Source organism: Podarcis erhardii, assembly GCF_964252035.2.
Source record: "Podarcis erhardii genome assembly, chromosome: 13".
Lineage (NCBI taxonomy): Eukaryota > Metazoa > Chordata > Lepidosauria > Squamata > Lacertidae > Podarcis > Podarcis erhardii.
The window spans coordinates 2,389,172-2,408,418 of NC_138502.1; the positions used below are offsets into that span (position 1 = coordinate 2,389,172).

The 19,247-nt window shown below is 45.0% G+C and overlaps 2 protein-coding genes across 2 annotated transcripts in view; both read right to left on the minus strand.

The window, feature by feature from the left end:
* LOC309326792 (asialoglycoprotein receptor 1-like) overlaps positions 1–19,247 on the minus strand; it is a 45,661-nt gene that overhangs the window by 25,172 nt on the left and 1,242 nt on the right. The gene's annotated exons all lie outside the window — the stretch shown is intronic.
* On the minus strand, positions 2,639–19,038 carry LOC309328368 (asialoglycoprotein receptor 1-like; the record flags this gene model as incomplete). Its single annotated transcript, XM_081838365.1, has 8 exons — positions 2,639–2,945; positions 4,390–4,496; positions 8,809–8,960; positions 10,752–10,847; positions 15,297–15,368; positions 16,772–16,867; positions 16,999–17,124; positions 18,969–19,038. 8 exons carry the CDS (start codon positions 19,036–19,038, stop codon positions 2,795–2,797), a joined length of 870 nt encoding a protein of 289 aa, XP_081694491.1. The 3' UTR covers positions 2,639–2,794.

A 19,247-nucleotide genomic window follows, 5' to 3' on the forward strand; every position in this document is an offset into this window, starting at 1 on the left:
AAGTGGAAAGCGTAATGCTGGTGGTCAACAAAAGAGGTTTAAGGACTCTCCCAAGGAAAATCTTTTAAAAATGTAGTATAAACACCGACAACTGGGAAACATTGGCCTGCGAGCGCTCCAGTTGGAGAACAGTCTTTACCAAAGGTGTCATGGGCTTTGAATACACTCGAACTCAGGACGCAAGGGAGAAACGTGCTAAGAGGAAGGCATGCTTGGCAAATCCACACTGTGATCAACTCCTGCCCAGAAAACTATGTCCCCACTGCGGAAGGACGTGTGGGTCCAGAATTGGCCTCCACAGTCACTTATGGACTCATTGTTAAAACCGTGTTCATGGAAGACAGTTACAGATAGGTAGCCGTGTTGGTCTGCCATAGTCAAAACAAAATAAAAAAATTCCTTCCAGTAGCACCATAAAGACCAACTAAGTTAGTTCTAGGTATGAGCTTTCGTGTGCATGTGTATCTGAAGAAGTGTGCATGCACACGAAAGCTCATACCAAGAACTAACTTAGTTGGTCTTTAAGGTGCTACTGGAAGGAATTTTTTCATGGAAGACAATTTTACTTGGCTACGGGGGATCAGTGAAGAAGAAGAAGAAGAAGAAGAAGAAGAAGAAGAAGAAGAAGAAGAAGAAGAAGAAGAAAGTGTATTTTTAAGCGGAGGTGCTCATCAGGATGGCACACCCTTCTACATTCTCAAGGAGAGCCCCAAAATGTAGTGGGGAGGAGAGGGGAGATTATATATATATATATATATATATATATATATATATATATATATCACTCAAGATATCTCTCAAGTAATTAAGGAACAAAAGAAGAAAAGGCACACTAGCCTGGGAACTTCCTCTCTGCCCAGAACATTGGAGGCTATACACCACACCCCCTCTACAGTATTTATAGGAACTCAAACACTGAGATCCTGCTCTGTTCCAGTAACAAGAAGCCGAAAGCACCAGCCTGAAGATGACGAGTGAGACCTCGTCGAAACGTCGCCTAGACACCCCAACTTTTACACGGGAAGACACCCGAGGACACCAAAACCTGCATATATATATATATATATATATATATATATTTGTGACTGAGTTGTGCCCTAAAAGCACCTGAGTTGTGACTGAGTTGTGCCCTAAAAGCAACTTCTTCCTTCTGACTTCATATGCTGTGACCATCGGTAAATGATTACAGTTACATTTTAATGCCGTTACAGTATAAGAATTCATAGGTGTCATTAATAAAATGAATAAAATAAAATGAATGAGAGCAATCCTGAAGCCATTTTGACTCTGAATGACCCCAAATAGTTCCTCTGCAGAGGGAAATATCTTGGGGAAACCTCTCCCAATGATTCTTTTCATTTTCAAATCCTGCTTTAAGGGCATATTCTGTATATGCACAGGGCAGGCCTCTGACCTGGATTGAAGAACTAAAATATGTACTATCTCTAAAAACTGGCTCAGACTGGCCAGGTAATTGGTGACCATTACCAGTATCTTGGCTGACAGGAGAGAAGCCATGCACTCCAATTTCTGTTGTAGACCGCCTCTTTCTGTGGCGTGTGTGGGGTGGTCTTTGGCTAGGGGTCTGGGCAATTTCTAAAGTCTTTAAAAGTTCTTGCACACCTTTGTTCTGGGTCCTCACCTCCTTGCAAGGTGCAAGGTGGGCACTCTGTTGCAACAGAAAAATAAAAATCTACTTTGCTTTGACTGAATCCTGCCTCCATCCATTCTTCTCTGACTGATAATAGGCTTAGAGTACACAAAGCTCCTCGATAGAGCGTTGGGCTGTAAAAGCCAACCCCAAATTTTTCTATAACAGTGCAAAAGTTTACCATAGCATATGCATTTGTGAGCATATTCCTTGGGCGGAGAACTGCAAAAATAATGTAATATTGACAGCAGATGGCTGTGTTTTGTTCCATGTGCAACTTTGGCAGACTTGTCTTTAGATGAGAACTGAATCGAATTTCTTCCACCAACATGTAATATATATATTTTTAATTACAAGGTTTTATTCATATTTCATGCAAACAATAACCAATGGAAAGAGACAACACCAAAAGTTGGGAAATCATCAGTGAGACAGTTACACAACGGTAGTGAATGCTGTACTACATTTTAAACAAGGCATGTCCAAAGTCCGTTTCGGGGGCCTAATTTGGCCCCTGTGGCAGTTTATTTGCAGGGGTAAAATCCTAAAAAAAAAAAAAACCCTCAACAACTTCAATCCTAAAAAAACCTCAACAACCACGGCTGGCCCTTTGGTCAGCCCTCACGGCCCTTCACTTCATCAAATCAAGCCCTCTTTGAAAAAAGTTTGGAACGAACTCATGGGTTTGGAGAGCCAAATTTCATTTTTGGGTGCCAGGGAGGATTCAAGCAGATCTGAAAGATAGGATACGAAACCCCACCAAATTGCAGAAAACGGTCCTCTTTATTCCTTGCCTTTTATCACCCGAATCTTGTGGGTTATCTCCTCAGCAATTGCAACCATTTTTGTACCAAAACCAGGTCCGTTAATTCTCTTTCCGCATTTTGGGCAATAGAATGTCTGGCAGCTACTAAGAACCATGTTGAGATGGGTTGGTTGGGGTCTAAGTTTCATGGAGCTGGAGGTCAGACTTCTGTCGCATGGGCATAGCTGGGGGGGGGGCAGCTGCCCTCCAATCAAGTAAATAAATAAAAATACTTAACTAACTGACCAATTGCGTTGCAGGTAACTCGGTTCTGGGCCCCCCTAACTTAAACCCTGCCCCCCTAAAATAAATCCTGGCTACACCCTATTTCTGCCACCTTAATCCATTATCTCCATCTCGCAGATCCAGCCAAAGTCGAGAGAGCAGTGGTCGTCGGTCCAGCGGCCATCGCTGTGGAAGTGGACGCAATTCTCTCCTCCCAAAAGTCCGTGGCTGGAAGAGTTATCCAGCTGACCTGGAACCCAGTCCCTAGACGGGGGCACAGGGAGGGAAAGGAGAGGTGAAGACACAGGTTGCGATTCTCTAAACCACCTCCGGGTTCAGTTCCGGAAAGCAGGAGCGCGGAATCTACTTGGTTACTTAGCAAAGGGGTTCAGAGGTTGAAATTCTAGGTCCAGAGGGACAGGGGCTCAGGCGGAGGTTAAAACCACACGCCATTGCCCCAAATTAGGGTTCCCAAGTCAGGAGCTCCGCACACCCTGAGACTGCAGGGCCTAAATCTGAGTCTTAGGGGTGGCCCCTGGTGAAGTCCTGGAGTGATGTCACAGGGGGTGGGGCCCAGAGAATCTATGCAATAATTTGGTTCAGAAACTTCAGCTGGTGCAGTATTCAGTGGCCAGGTTGCTCACTGGAGCAGAGGGTTTGAGCATATTTCACCGATCTTGGTCCAACTGCACTGGCTACTAGTTAGTTTCTGGGCCCAATTCAAAGTGTTGGTTTTGATCTATAAAGCCTTAAATGGCTCAGGATTGCAGTACCTCAAGGACCGCCTCGCAGTACCTCAAGAACCGACCCGGACCCTGAGATCATCTTCTGAGGCCCTCCTTCGTGTGCTGCCTCCTCGAGAGGTCCAGAGGGTGGCAACATGAGAACGGGGCCTTCTCTGCAGTGGCTCCTCATCTTTGGGATGCTCTCCCCAGAGAAGTTCATCTGGTGCCTTCATTATACACCTTTAGGCACCAGGCAAAAACGTTCCTTTATAACTAGGCCTTTGGTTGATCTTATTGACATCCAACACCCTTTTAGAATGTGGCTTTGGGGGGGGGGTTATTGGATTACTGCTTTTGGTTTGATTTTCTATGTTGTGGTCTTGTTGTGAAACACCCTGAGACCTCTGTGTATAGGGTGGTGTATAAATTGAAATAATAATAATAATAATAATAATAATAATAATAATAATAATAATAATAATAATAATAATAATAATTTGCAACAACAGAGGTGAATTTTGGTTTGATTTTCTATGTTGTGGTCTTGTTGTGAACCGCCCTGAGACCTCCATGTATATGGCGGTGTATAAATTGAATTAATAATAATAATAATTTGCAACAACAGAGGGAAGAGGGAGGAGAGGAGGCAGACCCGGCAGACAGTCCCCTATTCTGCTCCCACAGCTGCAATTCCCAGAGTGGTTTAACAATCAACCTCTCCTCCCAGGGAAATCTGGGAATTGTAGTTCTGTGAGAGGAACGGGCATTTCCTCAGAAGTCTCCCGAACAAGCCACAGCTTGTTCTCTGGGGGGAAGCCAGGGCTGTTTAAAGCTGTACCCCAGGGCTTTGAACGTATGGTGTGAAGGTGGCCAAAGTCTTCGCTCCAGCAGGGCTTTGGCAGCGCCTGCTACTTTATGGCACCAGCCCCTAGCGTTCCCCGCATTGAATTATGGGTTGGCCGCACTGCCGCCTGTGAACTTACCCTTGGCGAAATGTATAGGGCCTTCCGTCCACCCATGTCCAGCTCCCACTGGTGTAAGTCAAGCCAATCCACATATATTGCGGGCGCACACGGACGGCCACAAATTGCTGGCGTGGAAAAAAGCACAGAGGGGAGGGAAACAGAAGGATCTCTTAACTTGCTCTCAGTTTCCCCCCGTCTTAAATTCAGTTCTTTACATTTCCACATCAATTTTTTTATTTTTGGAGAACCCCAATGAAAACAGATGAGTACGCTAGCGCTAATGACACATTTTCAATGCCATTTTGCAAGGGGACTATTAAAGTTCCTGTGACGTTAACATATGAGGGTGCTGGAGGTGAAATAGTTAAACAAGTTACCCAATCAGAACCCAGGGGGTGGAGTCAGAGGGACTATAAAACCAGCTCTGGGAGGGGCGATGGGGAGAGTTCGTTGGGTGGTTGGTTGGAGTGGGAATGAATTGCGATAGAGTCTGTGGGTACGTTGAGTTAGTATAGCGAAATAAGCTGAGTCAGGAACAGTTAGGGGCTAGGCAGACAAGTAAATATCTGAGAGGTGGTTTAGTGAGTGAGAGCAGGTAGCGGAAGTTATAGGTCTGGATAGGCACCCCATGATTGTAATTGACCAATACCGTTTATGAAACCACACACTTGTTAAACTGCAGTAAATAAACAGAAGTTTATGTTCCAATTTAACCCTGGCTGGACTCAGTATTGTACCAGGTAGGGCCTGGGTGGTGGCGGTGAGAAATAAAGTGGTGGAGAAATAAAGGGATCAATAGACGGTGAAACATCCGGGGACCCTGTGTGATAGCCACAGTTCCCAAACGCGGGGCATTCTGGTATGTCATCATCACCAATATACGCATCTTAGAATCATAGAATCCTAGAGTTGGAAGCAGGGGCGCCGACTTATAAAAAATACTGGGGGGGCCCATACCGGGGTCCTGCCCCGGGAAGTTTTCTAAATTTTAGATGAAAATTAGTGAGTTTTAAAGTTTTTTAAAAGTATTTTAGAGTCATATGATCAACATTAGAACCCCGAAAACTCGACTCTCTATAACTCCACACTCCGGGAAACTCGACAAGCCTGAAACACTTTTTGGCTCTGAAAAAAGAAACAAAACATAAACACGCACGGTATTTTCGTAAAAAGCAAATTTAATTTACAGTAACAATTATGCTTATAGACTATTACAGAGCAGTGAATATATAGCTCTGAAAAGACTGAAATGATATTTAAATAAATCCTAAACTATCATTAAAAGAATAAAACATAAAATATTGCTGTCGCACAGTAATAGCACTTTGATTAATAAGTGAAATAGCTAATTTAAGCTTACTTTGAATAAGGCTGAGGGTTCATTAAATAAAAATAATATCTCAAAGTTAATGCTTTAATACAGTTAATAAAGTTAATACAGTATGCCTAATACTGTATGTAAATACTGTAATACTGTATGTAAATAACGGGCTTTAATTGGGTCTTACACCCTAAAAATATTTAAGTATTTGAAAATAACTAATACAGTACTATAGTAATATAGAAATACAGTACTAAACTAGTACTAATATTTCGAAACTGAAAATTTAACATTCTGTATGTATTTAATTCTCTATTTTATAAAGATTTTTAATATCTGACTGAGTTTGGAGTAGCCCAATGCAAAAATCCTGAGGATCCATGTGGATCCGTGCTTTGTAACCACGTTTTTGCACCACTGTGACCCTAGGTAACAGTGGGTGCGTGATTTTTTTGGTGCAAGATGTAGCCATGAACATGCTATGTGATCTGATGGTGAATTTGGGGTGACCCAATGCAAAAATCCTGAGGATCCATGTGGATCCGTGCTTTGTAACCACGTTTTTGCACCATTGTGGCCCCAGGCCACAGTGGGTGCGTGATTTTTTTGGTGCAGGCTGTAGCCATGGACATGCTATGTTATCTGATGGTGAATTTGGGGTGACCCAGTGCAAAGATCCTGTGGATCCATGCTTTGTAACCACGTTTTTGCACCATTGCAGCCCCAGGCAACAGTGGGTGCGTGATTTTTTTGGTACAGACTGTAGCCATGGACATGTAATGTGATCTGATGGTGAATTTGGAGTGACCCAGTGCAAAAATCCTGAGGATCCATGTGGATCCGTGCTTTGTCACCACGTTTTAAATGGGGAGGGAAGGAAAAACACAGAAGGGGCAAGAAGCACAAGAGGGGTGTGCGGAGAAGCAGCTGGCTAAGAATGCAGGGGAGGAGTTTAACGGGGTGAGGGGGAGGAAAGGAAGGCAAAAGTCCCCCCCCCCCAGGCCAGCCCTCTCTTTCTCTCTCCCACCTGCGAGTCCTAGAGCACGGAGAGGAGGAGGTGGTGGGCTGGAGCCTGCACGCAGTGTGACTAGGAAAGAATTAGAAGGAAGGACTCGATCCTTTCCTTAACCCTCTGCTTGCCAGGAGGGCAGGGGATTCCCTGCTCTTTGTTGAGTTTGAGCAAACGCAGCAACAGAAGCGGGTGGGCAGTAAGACCCTGAGGCAGAATGCAGGAAAGCAGCAGCTTCCGCCTTCCCTCCGCCCGACCGCCCGATCTTATTTTTGCCTGATTTTTGCCTTGCCCCTGCGCTCCGGCGAGTCAGCTCCAGGGACCACACATTCGCTCAATAACACGCGCAGACATTTCCTCTTACTTTTTAGGAGAAAAAATCTGCGTGTTATAGAGCGAAATTTATGGTAATAATTTTCTTAAATTATTGGGGGGGGCAGAGCCCCCCCAAATGAATTTTTGAGGGGGCTCGGGCCCCCTCAGGCCCCATGGAGTCGGCGCCTATGGTTGGAAGAGACCCCAAGGGCCATCGAGTCCAACCCCCTGCCAAGCAGGAAACACCATCAGAGCACTCCTGACATATGGTTGTCAAGCCTCTGCTTAAAGACCTCCAAAGAAGGAGACTCCACCACACTCCTGGGCAGCAAATTCCACTGTCAAACAGCTCTTACTGTCAGGAAGTTCTTCCTAATGTTTAGGTGGAATCTTCTTTCTTGTAGTTTGGAGCCATTGCTCCGTGTCCGCTTCTCTGGAGCAGCAGAAAACAACCTTTCTCCCTCCTCTATGTGACATCCTTTTATATATTTGAACATGGCTATCATATCACCCCTTAACCTCCTCTTCTCCAGGCTAAACATGCCCAGCTCCCTTAGCCGTTCCTCATAAGGCATCGTTTCCAGGCCTTTGACCATCTTTACGCTCGCTTTACCCTGGTATGTGCATTTTTGCGGGTATTACTTGGCCAAAGAATTGCATTACAAAATTCAGAGAGCTGCGATTTCTGAGAGAGAGAGAGAGAGAGAGAGAGAGAGAGAGATATGAATATTGCAAAATTCAGAGAGCTGCGTTTTGCAAAAGTCGGAGAGCTGCGTTTTGGTTCCTGTAGTGTTTCAGAAGGGTAGGCTCTCCTATAAATGAAACAAAATCAGATTTCCTGAGAATGCAAAGCATCCCCCAACATGCACTGCTGAACATACAGTAAAGGTAAAGGTAAAGGGATCCCTGACCGTTAGGTCCAGTTGTGGCCGAATCTGGGGTTGCGGCGCTCATCTCGCTTTATTGGCCGAGGGAGCCAGCGTACACCTTCCGGGTCATGTGGCCAGCAGGACTAAGCCGCTTCTGGCAAACCAGAGCAGCGCACAGAAACACTGTTTACCTTCCCGCCGGAGCGGTACCTATTTATCTGCTTGCACTTGACGTGCTTTTGAACTGCTAGGTTGGCAGGAGCAGGGACCGAGCAACGGGAGCTCACCCCGTCACGGGGATTCGAACCGCCGACCTTCTGATCGGCAAGTCCTAGGCTCTTTTTCTTCTTTGCTTTAACTGCTTTACAACAGATTGTGACTTGTTTGCTGTTATGCCTGGAACTCTGTGAGTAAAACCTTCACATATTTGCAAAGCCAAGCGCCTGTGATTTATTCTAGCCTAGGTATTTTTGTGGGGAACATCTATTTAAACGTGGAAGTGGGCAGGTGTAAATCTAACCAAGTTTCAATGTGCTTAGAGCAATCTTCTTTGGCGATCCCTCGTAGCCGAGTAAGATTGTCTTCCATAAACACGGTTTTAACAATGAGTCCGTAAGTGACTGTGAGGCCAATTCTGGACCCACACGTCCTTCCACAGTGGGGACATTGGATCCCGGGTGGGAGTCGATCACGGTGTGGATTTGCCAGGCGTGCCTTCCTCTTAGCATGTTTCTCCCTTGCGTTCTGAGTTCGAGTGTCTTCAAAGTCCATGACACCTTTGGTAAAGGCTGTTCTCCAACTGGAGCGCCCGCAGGCCAGTGTTTCCCAGTTGTCTGTGTTTATACTACATTTTTTTAGTGCTAACTCTGCTACACATCTCTTCCAAACCGCTCTCTCCAACACAAAACCCACCGGGCACCTACCTGTTCCTCAGTGGAGTCGATGATCACCAGGTGGGCATTTTGGACTTCACAGTTGACCTTGGCCTCCTCCCAGGATTTACTCTTTCCAGACTCCCAGTAACAGCTTTTACGAAAGAAGTCCCACCCTTTCGGACAACATTCCTTTGGGTTAGCTGGGAGATCAGACAACACATAGGGAGGAAGATAAAGGGAGCAACAGTCAAACTCTGTATAGACCCAATGAAACAGTGGACGCCCACTGATTTCAGCCAGAAGACAGACTATCAGGTCATGTATCCCCAGCAGTGACTAGAGGAGGAAAGACTGCAGGGAGGAGCACAGAGAGAAGAAATGCCGCAGTACATGTCCAGCAGCCCCTGAAGGACCAGGTGCGCAGCCTGGGAGTCATTTTGGACTCACAGCTGTCCATGGAGGCACAGGTCAAATCTGTATCCAGGGCAGCTGTTTACCAGCTCCATCTGGTACGCAGGCTGAGACCCTACCTGCCCGCGGACAGTCTCGCCAGAGTGGTGCATGCTCTGGTTATCTCCCGCTTGGACTACTGCAATGCGCTCTACGTGGGGCTACCTTTGAAGGTGACCCGGAAACTACAACTAATACAGAATGCGGCAGCTAGACTGGTGACTGGGGGCGGCCGCCGAAACCACATAATACCAGTCTTGAAAGACCTACATTGGCTCCCAGTACGTTTCCGAGCACAATTCAAAGTGTTGGTGCTGACCTTGAATGCCCTAAATGGCCTCGGTCCAGTATATCTGAAGGAGCGTCTCCTCCCCCATCGTTCTGCCCGGACACTGAGGTCCAGCTCCGAGGGCCTTCTGGCGGTTCCCTCACTGCGAGAGGCCAAGTTGCAGGGAACCAGGCAGAGGGCCTTCTCGGTGGTGGCGCCCGCCCTGTGGAATGCCCTCCCATCGGATGTCAAGGCGATGGACAACTACCTGACATTCAGAAGACATCTGAAGGCAGCCCTGTTCAGGGAAGTTTTTAATATGTGACATTTTAGTGTATTTTTTATCTCTGTTGGAAGCCGCCCAGAGTGGCTGGGGAAACCCAGCCAGATGGGCGGGGTACAAATAATAAATTATTATTATTATTATTATAACCAGACACCTTCGGTCACCCCAGCTGCAACAAAACACACCTCTCCCATATCAGTCTCTACAGCCACAACAGGCACTGTAATTCTCCAATATCCTCAGCCCAGTAGACCTGAAGGAGCGTCTCCACCCCCCTCGTTCAGCCCGGACACCGAGGTCCAGCTCTGAGGGCCTCCTGGTGGTTCCCTCCCTGTGAGATGTGAGGTTGCAGGGAACCAGGCAGAGAGCCTTCTCGGTGGTGGCGCCCGCCCTGTGGAACGCCCTCCCACCAGATGTCAAAGAGAACAACAACTACCAGACTTTTAGAAGACATCTGAAGGCAGCCCTCTTTAGGGAAGTTTTAAATGTCTGACGTCATATTATTATTATTAATTCTATGCCCTTTTAAAATGTGGTTGGGGGGCATTATTGGGTTGTTGTTTTAATTTTGATTATATATTTTGTTGTTTTAATTTTGATTATATATTTTGTGGTTTTATATTTTGATTTTGTTCTGTGCACCGCCCTGAGACCTCCTGGTACAGGGCGGTATATAAATTCTATTATTATTATTATTATTATTATTATTATTATTATTATTATTATTATTATACCGCCCTTCATTTTAAGATCTCAGGGCAGTACACAGGATAAAAACCATGAATACGGGATAAAAACATGAAGCTAAATCAAACAAAACAGCAAAACGATACCCTCCCCCCCAACAGATACATTTAAAAGACTATAGAATATTAATCAGTCAAAGACTTGGTTGAAGAGGAACATTTTCGCCGAGCGTCCCTGGGGAGAACATCCCACCTCTTTAGCCCCCCACCCCACCTGCTTTCCAGCTGCCCCCCTCCTGACCTCCTGATCGGTTGTTCTTGAAATCCTCCAGCTCACAATACATGAGTCGAAAGCTCTTTTGCATGTCTTTCAACCGGGCCAGGAGTTGCGTCTTGGCTGGTGAGAGCGAAGAGAGAGAGGGGAAAAACATAAAAATGGGGGGATGGCTAGTTAGGCAGCCACATTTGACTTCCAGAGGGGGAAATGCACACAGATCAGGAACGTTTGCAAAAACGTCGAAGGCTCCATGGAGGAGCAGGAATACCCATCCCATCTCGGAAGCAGGAAAAAGGTTTCTATCGGGACCTCCTGTTTGTCTGCCATGGTGAATGGCTGTACCCATTCCTTTTCGTGCTAATCGAGGATAATATGGGAGTAATTATCCTCCCAACTCTTCACCCACAGATCGTCCGATACCTGCCGCCCGCTCTGAAGGAATGTGGGGGGCAGGAGGCACTGGGTGGATTTTACTGTGACTTTGGGCAACTCTCCAAAGCTGTCGCCATGAGCAGCGGACAGCTGTTTTTTTTAAGATAAAATTTGGACTTAACTAACAGACATGCTCTGAACTAGGGGAGATAAAGTACTCTGCTAACTGATTCGGCCACTGGGTGCCAAGGATTCGACCTGGAGAAGGACTTTCATTGCAACTATCGGTATGTTGGAGGAAGTGAGCCTCCATTACTTCCTCTTGATATATTTCACATTTGCTGTTTTATTCAGCAAATCTTCCCTGAAGGACGGTTTGAAATAAGCAAGCGGGACTCAAAGAGTATCTTGCTGTCGTTATGGTCATGGTTTAGCTACAAAATTCACTGTGTGAAATCTGGACTATGATTCTGGCAAAGACCTTTAATGGAATGATAAAAAGAATTTATGATGGGAACTGTGGCGTTTTTTTACAGAAACATCAACTCGCTAGCAGCTGGGAAAAGGTTACAGGAGGAAATTTTGGATATCTGCCCAGCGCGAATGGCGAAAAAGGCGACATCTCTCTCAGTCTTGGCTGTGACGCATTAAGAAAGTGAAAGTGGATGAGAACGTTGGATTACAGAACAATATTTCACACAGAACTACAAAGGACTGACCCGCTTATTTAAACGAACTGTTAAAAATAAATGAAGGATCAAGATCAGAAATGTTTATCGGGACTATCTTTTTTTTAAAAAAATCATTTTTATTGATTTTCCAATGAAAACAGCCAATCAAGATATCCGAATCATACTCCAATTAAAAATAATAAACTAAAATAAAAAAACCCACCAAATTATAGTCCAAATTGTAATTATTAATTTTTTACGGGCTCCCCATAGTCTGAAGCATATCTCCAAATCTTCATTCCTGCCTCTTCTTTTAATTAATTAGTCTATCTGACTAATTAAGGATGCGTTAACAATATTAGATCATCACTCCCTGAACTTCAGAGCATGGGAAATCACCCAAAGATTTATAATTTGACATGCTTCTTTGGCTGTTTTGTTGTCTTTTAATTTGGAATGATTGAATGTGGTTTTTATTGGATTGTTAAATTGGCAGACTTAATTGTTGTTGTTGTTGTTGAGTCGATATAGTCGTGTCCGACTCTTCGTGACCCTATGGACCAGAGCAGGCCAGGCACTCCTGTCTTCCACTGCCTAGAAAACTTAAAAAATATCATTTATAAAAAGAAAAAGGTTTCTATCCCCTGCTCTCCTCCCTCCTGAAACTTCCCCATGTGATGTAGCAAATGAAATTTTTAAACACCCGCCTAGCATACATTCTACTAGCTATAAACTAGGATTGATGTGCAATCCCATCAGAGTCAGAGGCCGCGATGCTTCTGAACACCAGTTGCTGGAAACCCCAGGACGAGAGAGTTGCTCTCGTGCTCGGATCCTGCTCGCAGGTTCCCATAACAAAACATCTGCAGGGGCTCCAGGCTGCTGCCTTGTTATATCCTGGAGGTGGAGGATTGTCAGCATTGGGAGAGGACATGTTGTTGTTGTTGTTTAGTTGTTTAGTCGTGTCCGCCTCTTCCTGGCCCCCTGGACCAGAGCACGCCAGGCCCCCCTGTCTTCCACTGCCTCCCGCAGTTTGGGCAAACTCATGTTCGTAGCTTCGAGAACACTGTCCCACCATCTTGTCCTCTGCCCTCCCCTTCTCCTTGTGCCCTCCATCTTTCCCAACATCGGGGTCTTTTCCAGGGAGTCTTCTCTTCCCATGTGTTGGCCAAAGTCTTGGAGCCTCAGCTTCAGGATCTGTCCTTCCAGTGAGCACTCAGGGCTGATTTCCTTCCGAATGGAGAGGTTTGTTCTTCTTGCAGTCCATGGGACTCTCAAGAGTCTCCTCCAGCACCAGAATTCAAAAGCATCCATTCTTCGACGATCAGCCTTCTTTATGTTTTTGTTTTTTTTAATAATTTTTATTGGGTTTTTACATTTTATAACAACAGACACACACACAAAGACAAAAACAAACAAATACAATTTCATGCCCTAATTTTCTTTACCCACTTTCATTGACTTCCCCCCACCCCCTCCTCTTACATCCCAGTTCCAATAATTAATTCAGCAAGTTCTTACCTAACCTCTTAAACATATTAATATTACTTTTAAAAATTTAAATCTTTTTGTTTATCTATATTCAACTTATCCAATTCTCTTATAATCATTAATTTCTTTTTTTTTTTAAGGTCGATCTAACTTCCCTTCCACAAATTTTTCCCTTTGTTATATTAATTATAGGTCACATTGACCAAATAAACAAATCATAACATTTTATAGTTCTATTCTCTCTCCCCCCCCCCTGCCCCGGTTTCTGTCCCTTCCCAAACAAATGTCCAAAAAACAAACAAAAAATAGTTCTTAGCCCGGATTCCTCACGTCCGAGGCCTCTGATTCTCTGTCAGTCCCTCTCTGCCAACTATATTGGTAGTCCTCTTTGTTGGTCCTAAGACCCCGAAGGAGTTCAGTCAGAGTCACATCATATTTTCTTTCATCCAAGATGTTTAAAAGTGGTTGCTGCGAAGGATCATCTACTTTTCCATACTCAAGAGGAAAGTCCCAATCATGTTGCTTTATTCTTTTTAGTTTTAATATTCCAAGTACTCCAGGGACTTCCCTCTTCTTCTTTCTCATCTTTCGCAGGTTTGTAATCCAAAGGTCTTCTTGCTCGTACTCTAACAGTGTAGATTCCTGATTGATATTTTCCACTTGTAGTGTCTGCACTCCTTCTTTCCTCTCTGTCAATTCCAAGAACATCTCTTCCTGCTCAGCTGCAGAGTTTTTGTCAGACATCTCCTTTGTGCATTCAGCAGAGTTGTTTGTTTTAGAATTCAAGGTCATAAATACTTTGCTCAAAGCCATACTCTGCTCTTGCAGGATTCCCACGAGAAAGAACATTTTTTCTATCTCCGCCAGTAATTTTCCCTCTGCAGCCATTGTAATGTCACTAATTCCCCCTAGGGGGCTTTCAGTTACTTGGTAGTCCTTTTCCAATAATCTGTTACTTTGTTATTATCACTACTTTGTTTCCAATCACCTCAGCTCAAATGTATCACCTTTAATTCAGAGAGTTGTTAAATAACAAAATTCTTTACTTTGTCCACCCGTTTGACAGCTCCTTTGACAGCTGTCAAACTCCTTTCACTTTTTCCTCCGGCACACAAACAGGACACTCCCGGGTTTTGGGGGGGGATTACACACAAAGTTCCAAAGTTCCTCCCTTTCTCTCCAGCACAAAAACTTCTTCTATCAAATTTGTGAAAAACTTTTAAATCATCAAAGCAGTATTCATTCCGCCTTAATTCTCCGTTCCTTGCTTTAAATCGTCTGTAAGTAGAGGGGGTGCGGACTTCCCTTTAACACATCCCCCGATCGTGCCAAATTCAGAAGGTAAAAATTTTTTAAAGTCCAAATTCCACTACTCACGGGTCCTTTGTTATCCAATCCGAATTTTGGGAAGAAAGTCAGCGCTCTCCGGCCATGGCTCGCGGCTTCGCTCCACTGAAGTAGCGGTCTACTCTCAGCACCACGCCACTCTCCGTACCCTCTCCGTAGCCTTTAAAAAGGCTCTTCGTGGGTCGGGGAGGGCGCTTAAGGTGCCCACCGAGTCACCAAGTCCGCAGGCTTCCGCGCCTGTGGTTTCTGAGGGTCCCCGTGTCGCCGGCACGGCAAGACCCGTCTTCAGCGGAGCCGATTCCCTCCGGAGCTCGGAGGGAATCCGCCATTAGCCGTTCGCGCTAACCCGGAAGTCCGATCAGCCTTCTTTATGGTCCAGCTCTCACTTCCATACATCACGACTGGGAAAACCAGAGCTTGAACTATACGGACCTTTGTTGGCAAGGTGATGTCTCTGCTTTTTAAGATGCTGGGGAGAGGACATAGGAAGAGCCTTTAGCTGGATCAGGCAAATGGCCCACCTAGACCAGCATCCTGTTCTCACAGTGGCCTCCCAGTTGCCTCAATAGGGAAACCCACAAACACAATCCGAGCACAAGAGCCATTCAGAAGTATTGCTACCTTCAAAAGTGATTGCCCAAGTTCTCCATGGAGTTATTTTGCCCCAGGTTGTCCCTCCTCAACTCACCTGCTTCCGCTTTCTCTGATAGCTCTTTGACCTTCCCCTCCAGGTCCTTCATTTTCGCTTCCGTGTCTGCCTCTGCAAATGCACAAATTGGGGTTGGTAGCTATTGTAAAAAGGTAGCTATTGTTGGAGGCTATTGTAAGAAGCTGAAGACACTAGCAGAACTGACATAAATTCTGCAACACAGTACAGTGGTACCTCTGGTTGCGAACAGGAACTATTCCAGAGGCCCGTTCGCAACATGAAAAGGCCGCAACCTGAAGAGCCGTATCTGCGCAGGTGCGTGGTGCGATTTGGCGCTTGTGCGCATACGTGAGCGGTGAAACCCGGAAGTAACCCTTTCCGGTACATGAAGCAAACGTAACATGAGGTATAACTGTATAGTGATAGTATCTGACCATAGACAATAGAAGGATTGGATATGTATTAAAGGACAGAAACCGACAATAGAAAGGCGTGTACAATTTATGAGGAAGCAGGAAACCAGTTGGAGGGAGGGAAGTCATGAACTCAGCGGAGCAAATGCATTAGATTGATTATTGTAATGTTGTTATATATTATGTTTTATTAATGAAAATAATAAAAATATATTGAAAAAGAAAAGAAAAGAACAATATATATATATATTCAATATATATATTGAAAAAGAAAAGAAAAGAAGGATAGAAATTTCTTTATGTACGCTACAACAGCAGCAAGAATCCTCATTGCAAAGTACTGGAAGACACAGGATCTACCCACTCTGGAAGAATGGCAGATGAAGGTGATGGACTATATGGGACTGGCAGAAATGACCGGCAGAATCCGAGGCCAGGGAGAAGAGTCGGCGGAAGAAGATTGGAAGAAATTGAAAGACTATTTACAGAAATATTGCAAAATTAATGAATGTTAGAATGATGTTGGATAGAAATTAAGTGGTTTCCAGCTGTAATGCCTTAAGAGAATATGGGGGAAAAAGGTTTAGAATTGGGTTAATCATTTATTGATAAGGAAAGGGTGTTGTAAGAGGGGAAAGAGCTGTAAAGATTTACTAACTAGCAATACAATTATAAAGGAAATGTGAATTAAATTTTAAAATCATGAGGATTGTGGAGGGAGCTGGGGGAAGTCTAAAAGAATTTATGTATTATATTGGAAAGTATGTGTTATTTAAATTTGTAAAAGAAAAACTTTTCTAAAAAATTAATAATAATAATAAAAAATCATTTATTGATAAGGATTTGCTGAACTAACAATTTGAATTGGAATACAAAAAAAGGGAGGTATGAGGAGGTCTGGGAAATAAGTTAATGGAAATAAGTAACAGAAATTTTGCTTGTTTTTTAATTATTTTCATTTTTGTATTTCTGTTATTTTCTTTTTTCTTTTTTAATGTATTATTATTGAAAACTTTAATAAATATTTTTAAAAAAAGAAAGAAAGAAAAGAAAAGAACAGGTTTCACTTTCCTTTGAACCCACAATGCTGCCTTCACTTACCCCTGTGCTGGGAAGCGACCATCCCTTCACCAACACTTTGATTCATGCTTGTGATTTCATCCTTCAATCCCAATAACTGAGAGATGTGGTCACTGCCTGTGGTGGGGGTAAGGACATAAGAACATATGACATGTCCTTCTGGACCTACACAGTCCTCGTTTAAAGCAATCCAGACTGGAGGCCACGACAGGTTTAAACGTTCTCCCTTCAAATGATGAAGCACTCACCTTTGGCGCCAAAGACAATGATTGCGATGGTGAGGATGGCGCTCACTCCCAGCAGGATCAGGACCAGGCGACGGCTGGGGCAGATTCGTTGCCTCCATGATAGCCCCGGGGGGCGTTTCTGGGAAGCTGAGGAGAAGGTACATCGGTCAGGAATCCACCCTCAACTCCAGCTTGCGTTTTAGGTCTTCTCCAGTAATTTATCTGTCAACGTTGCTTGACACTTCTGACACCACTTGGCTGCAACGCTGTGATGTTTATGAGCATTCCAAGCAACCAAGCAGCAAAAACAGTTGGGATGTTTGCAGGCCAGTTTCTTTGAGGGAAGGGGAAATTGTCACCCAGGGGGGAAGTGGTTTCACACAGGCCCTAAAGGAAAGGAGGAGTTTTGTAGGGAAGGCTGCGGAGTGAGCAGAGTTCATAGATGGAGGGGAAGCTCAGAAAGAGGGTGACCGAAGGAAAGGTGGAAAGCAGGCCAGAGTCTGAGAGGAAGAGGAGGTGGAGAAGGGACAGGGATCAGAGGCAGAAAGATTATGAGACAGGGGGAAGTGTGGGCTGAACTTGCCATACTGATTTGTTGAATTACAAATTCTTAGTTATAGCATGATCAGTAATAGTTCATAATTATATGGCATAAGGATGGGACGTGGGTGGCGCTGTGGGTTAAACCACAGAGCCTAGAACTTGCCGATCGGAAGGTCGGCAGTTTGAATCCCCGCGACGGGGTGAGCTCCCGTTGCTCGGTCCCTGCTCCTGCCAACCTAGCAGTTCGAAAGCATGAAGTGCAAGTAGAGAAATAGGTACCACTCCGGCGGGAAGGTAAATGGCGTTTCTGTGCGCTGCTCTGGTTCGCCAGAAGCGGCTTAGTCCTGCTGGCCACATGACCTGGAAGCTGGACGCCGGCTCCCTTGGCCAATAAAGCGAGATGAGCACCGCAACCCCAGAGTCGGCCATGACTGGACCTAATGGTCAGGGGTCCCTTTACCTTAATCACTATAATCCCTCAGCGAGACTCAGCAGGAAGTGCCAAAAGACCTCACAGCTACTATGGCGGGTGGTGGAGGGAAGGAAGGAACATTTTAACTGAAGGCACAGTAGCCCCAAGGAACCCCAATCCCAATTCCAGAGAAAAGGGCTAGTGGGGAGTCCGCCTACATTTTATAGCATTGCAGTGGATTTGTAGGTGTCGGATGTGACTGTATGGTGTGCTCATTTCTTGGAAGTAATCAATCTTGAACTAATCCTTGATCTTTCAGGAAGTTAGGCACTGATCAACAGAGCTAGCTTCACTAACTTCCTTGGTCCTCAGCCATCGCACAAGGACCCCATGGCTATTCTTAGCAGACAGGCCAGAAGGAGACAGGCCAGACTGGTGACTGGGAGCGGCCGCCGAGACCTTATAACACCAGTCTTGAAAGACCTACATTGGCTCCCAGTACGTTTCTGAGCACAATTCAAAGTGTTGGTGCTGACCTTGAAAGCCCCGAACGGCCTCAAAGACCCAGTAGACCTGAAGGAGCGTCTCCACCCCCATCGTTCTGCCTGGACACTGAGGTCCAGCTCCGAGGGCCTTCTGGCAGTTCCCTCGCTGCAAGAAGCCAAGTTACAAGGAACCGGGCAGAGGGCCTTCTCGGTAGTGGCACCCTCCCTGTGGAACGCCCTCCCACCAGATGTCAAAGAGAAGAACAACTACCAGACTTTTAGAAGACATCTGAAGGCAGCCCTCTTTAGGGAAGCTTTTAATGTTTGATGTATTACAGTATTTTAATATTTTTTTGGAAGCTGCCCAGAGTGGCTGGGGAAGCCCAGCCAGATGGGCGGGGTACAAATAATAAATAATAATAATAATAATAATAATAATAATAATAATAATAATTATTATTATTATTATTATTATTATTAGCCTTTCACTATGTAGACCTGCTTCCCCATATCCCTCTTTGCCCACTCAAAATCCCACCTATCTGACATACCGTTTCGGAGCTGAATTTCACAGTCACCCTCCTCACTCATAGTCACAAGGTCGTTGTAGTCCCGGCTCATTGTGAATCGGGCTCCAGAACTGGGTCAGAGATGCCTGTGTGGAGGGCAGAAGGAGGTGAGAAGTAACCGAAGAGGCAGGATGAAGTTAAAGGACTGGTGGAGCTAGCCTTCCCCACCCTGGTGACCTCCAACTGTTTCAGACCATGAATCCCATCCGACTCAGCCAGCTGCCAAGAGGGCAAGCTTTTAATTGAAGGTACAGTAGCCCT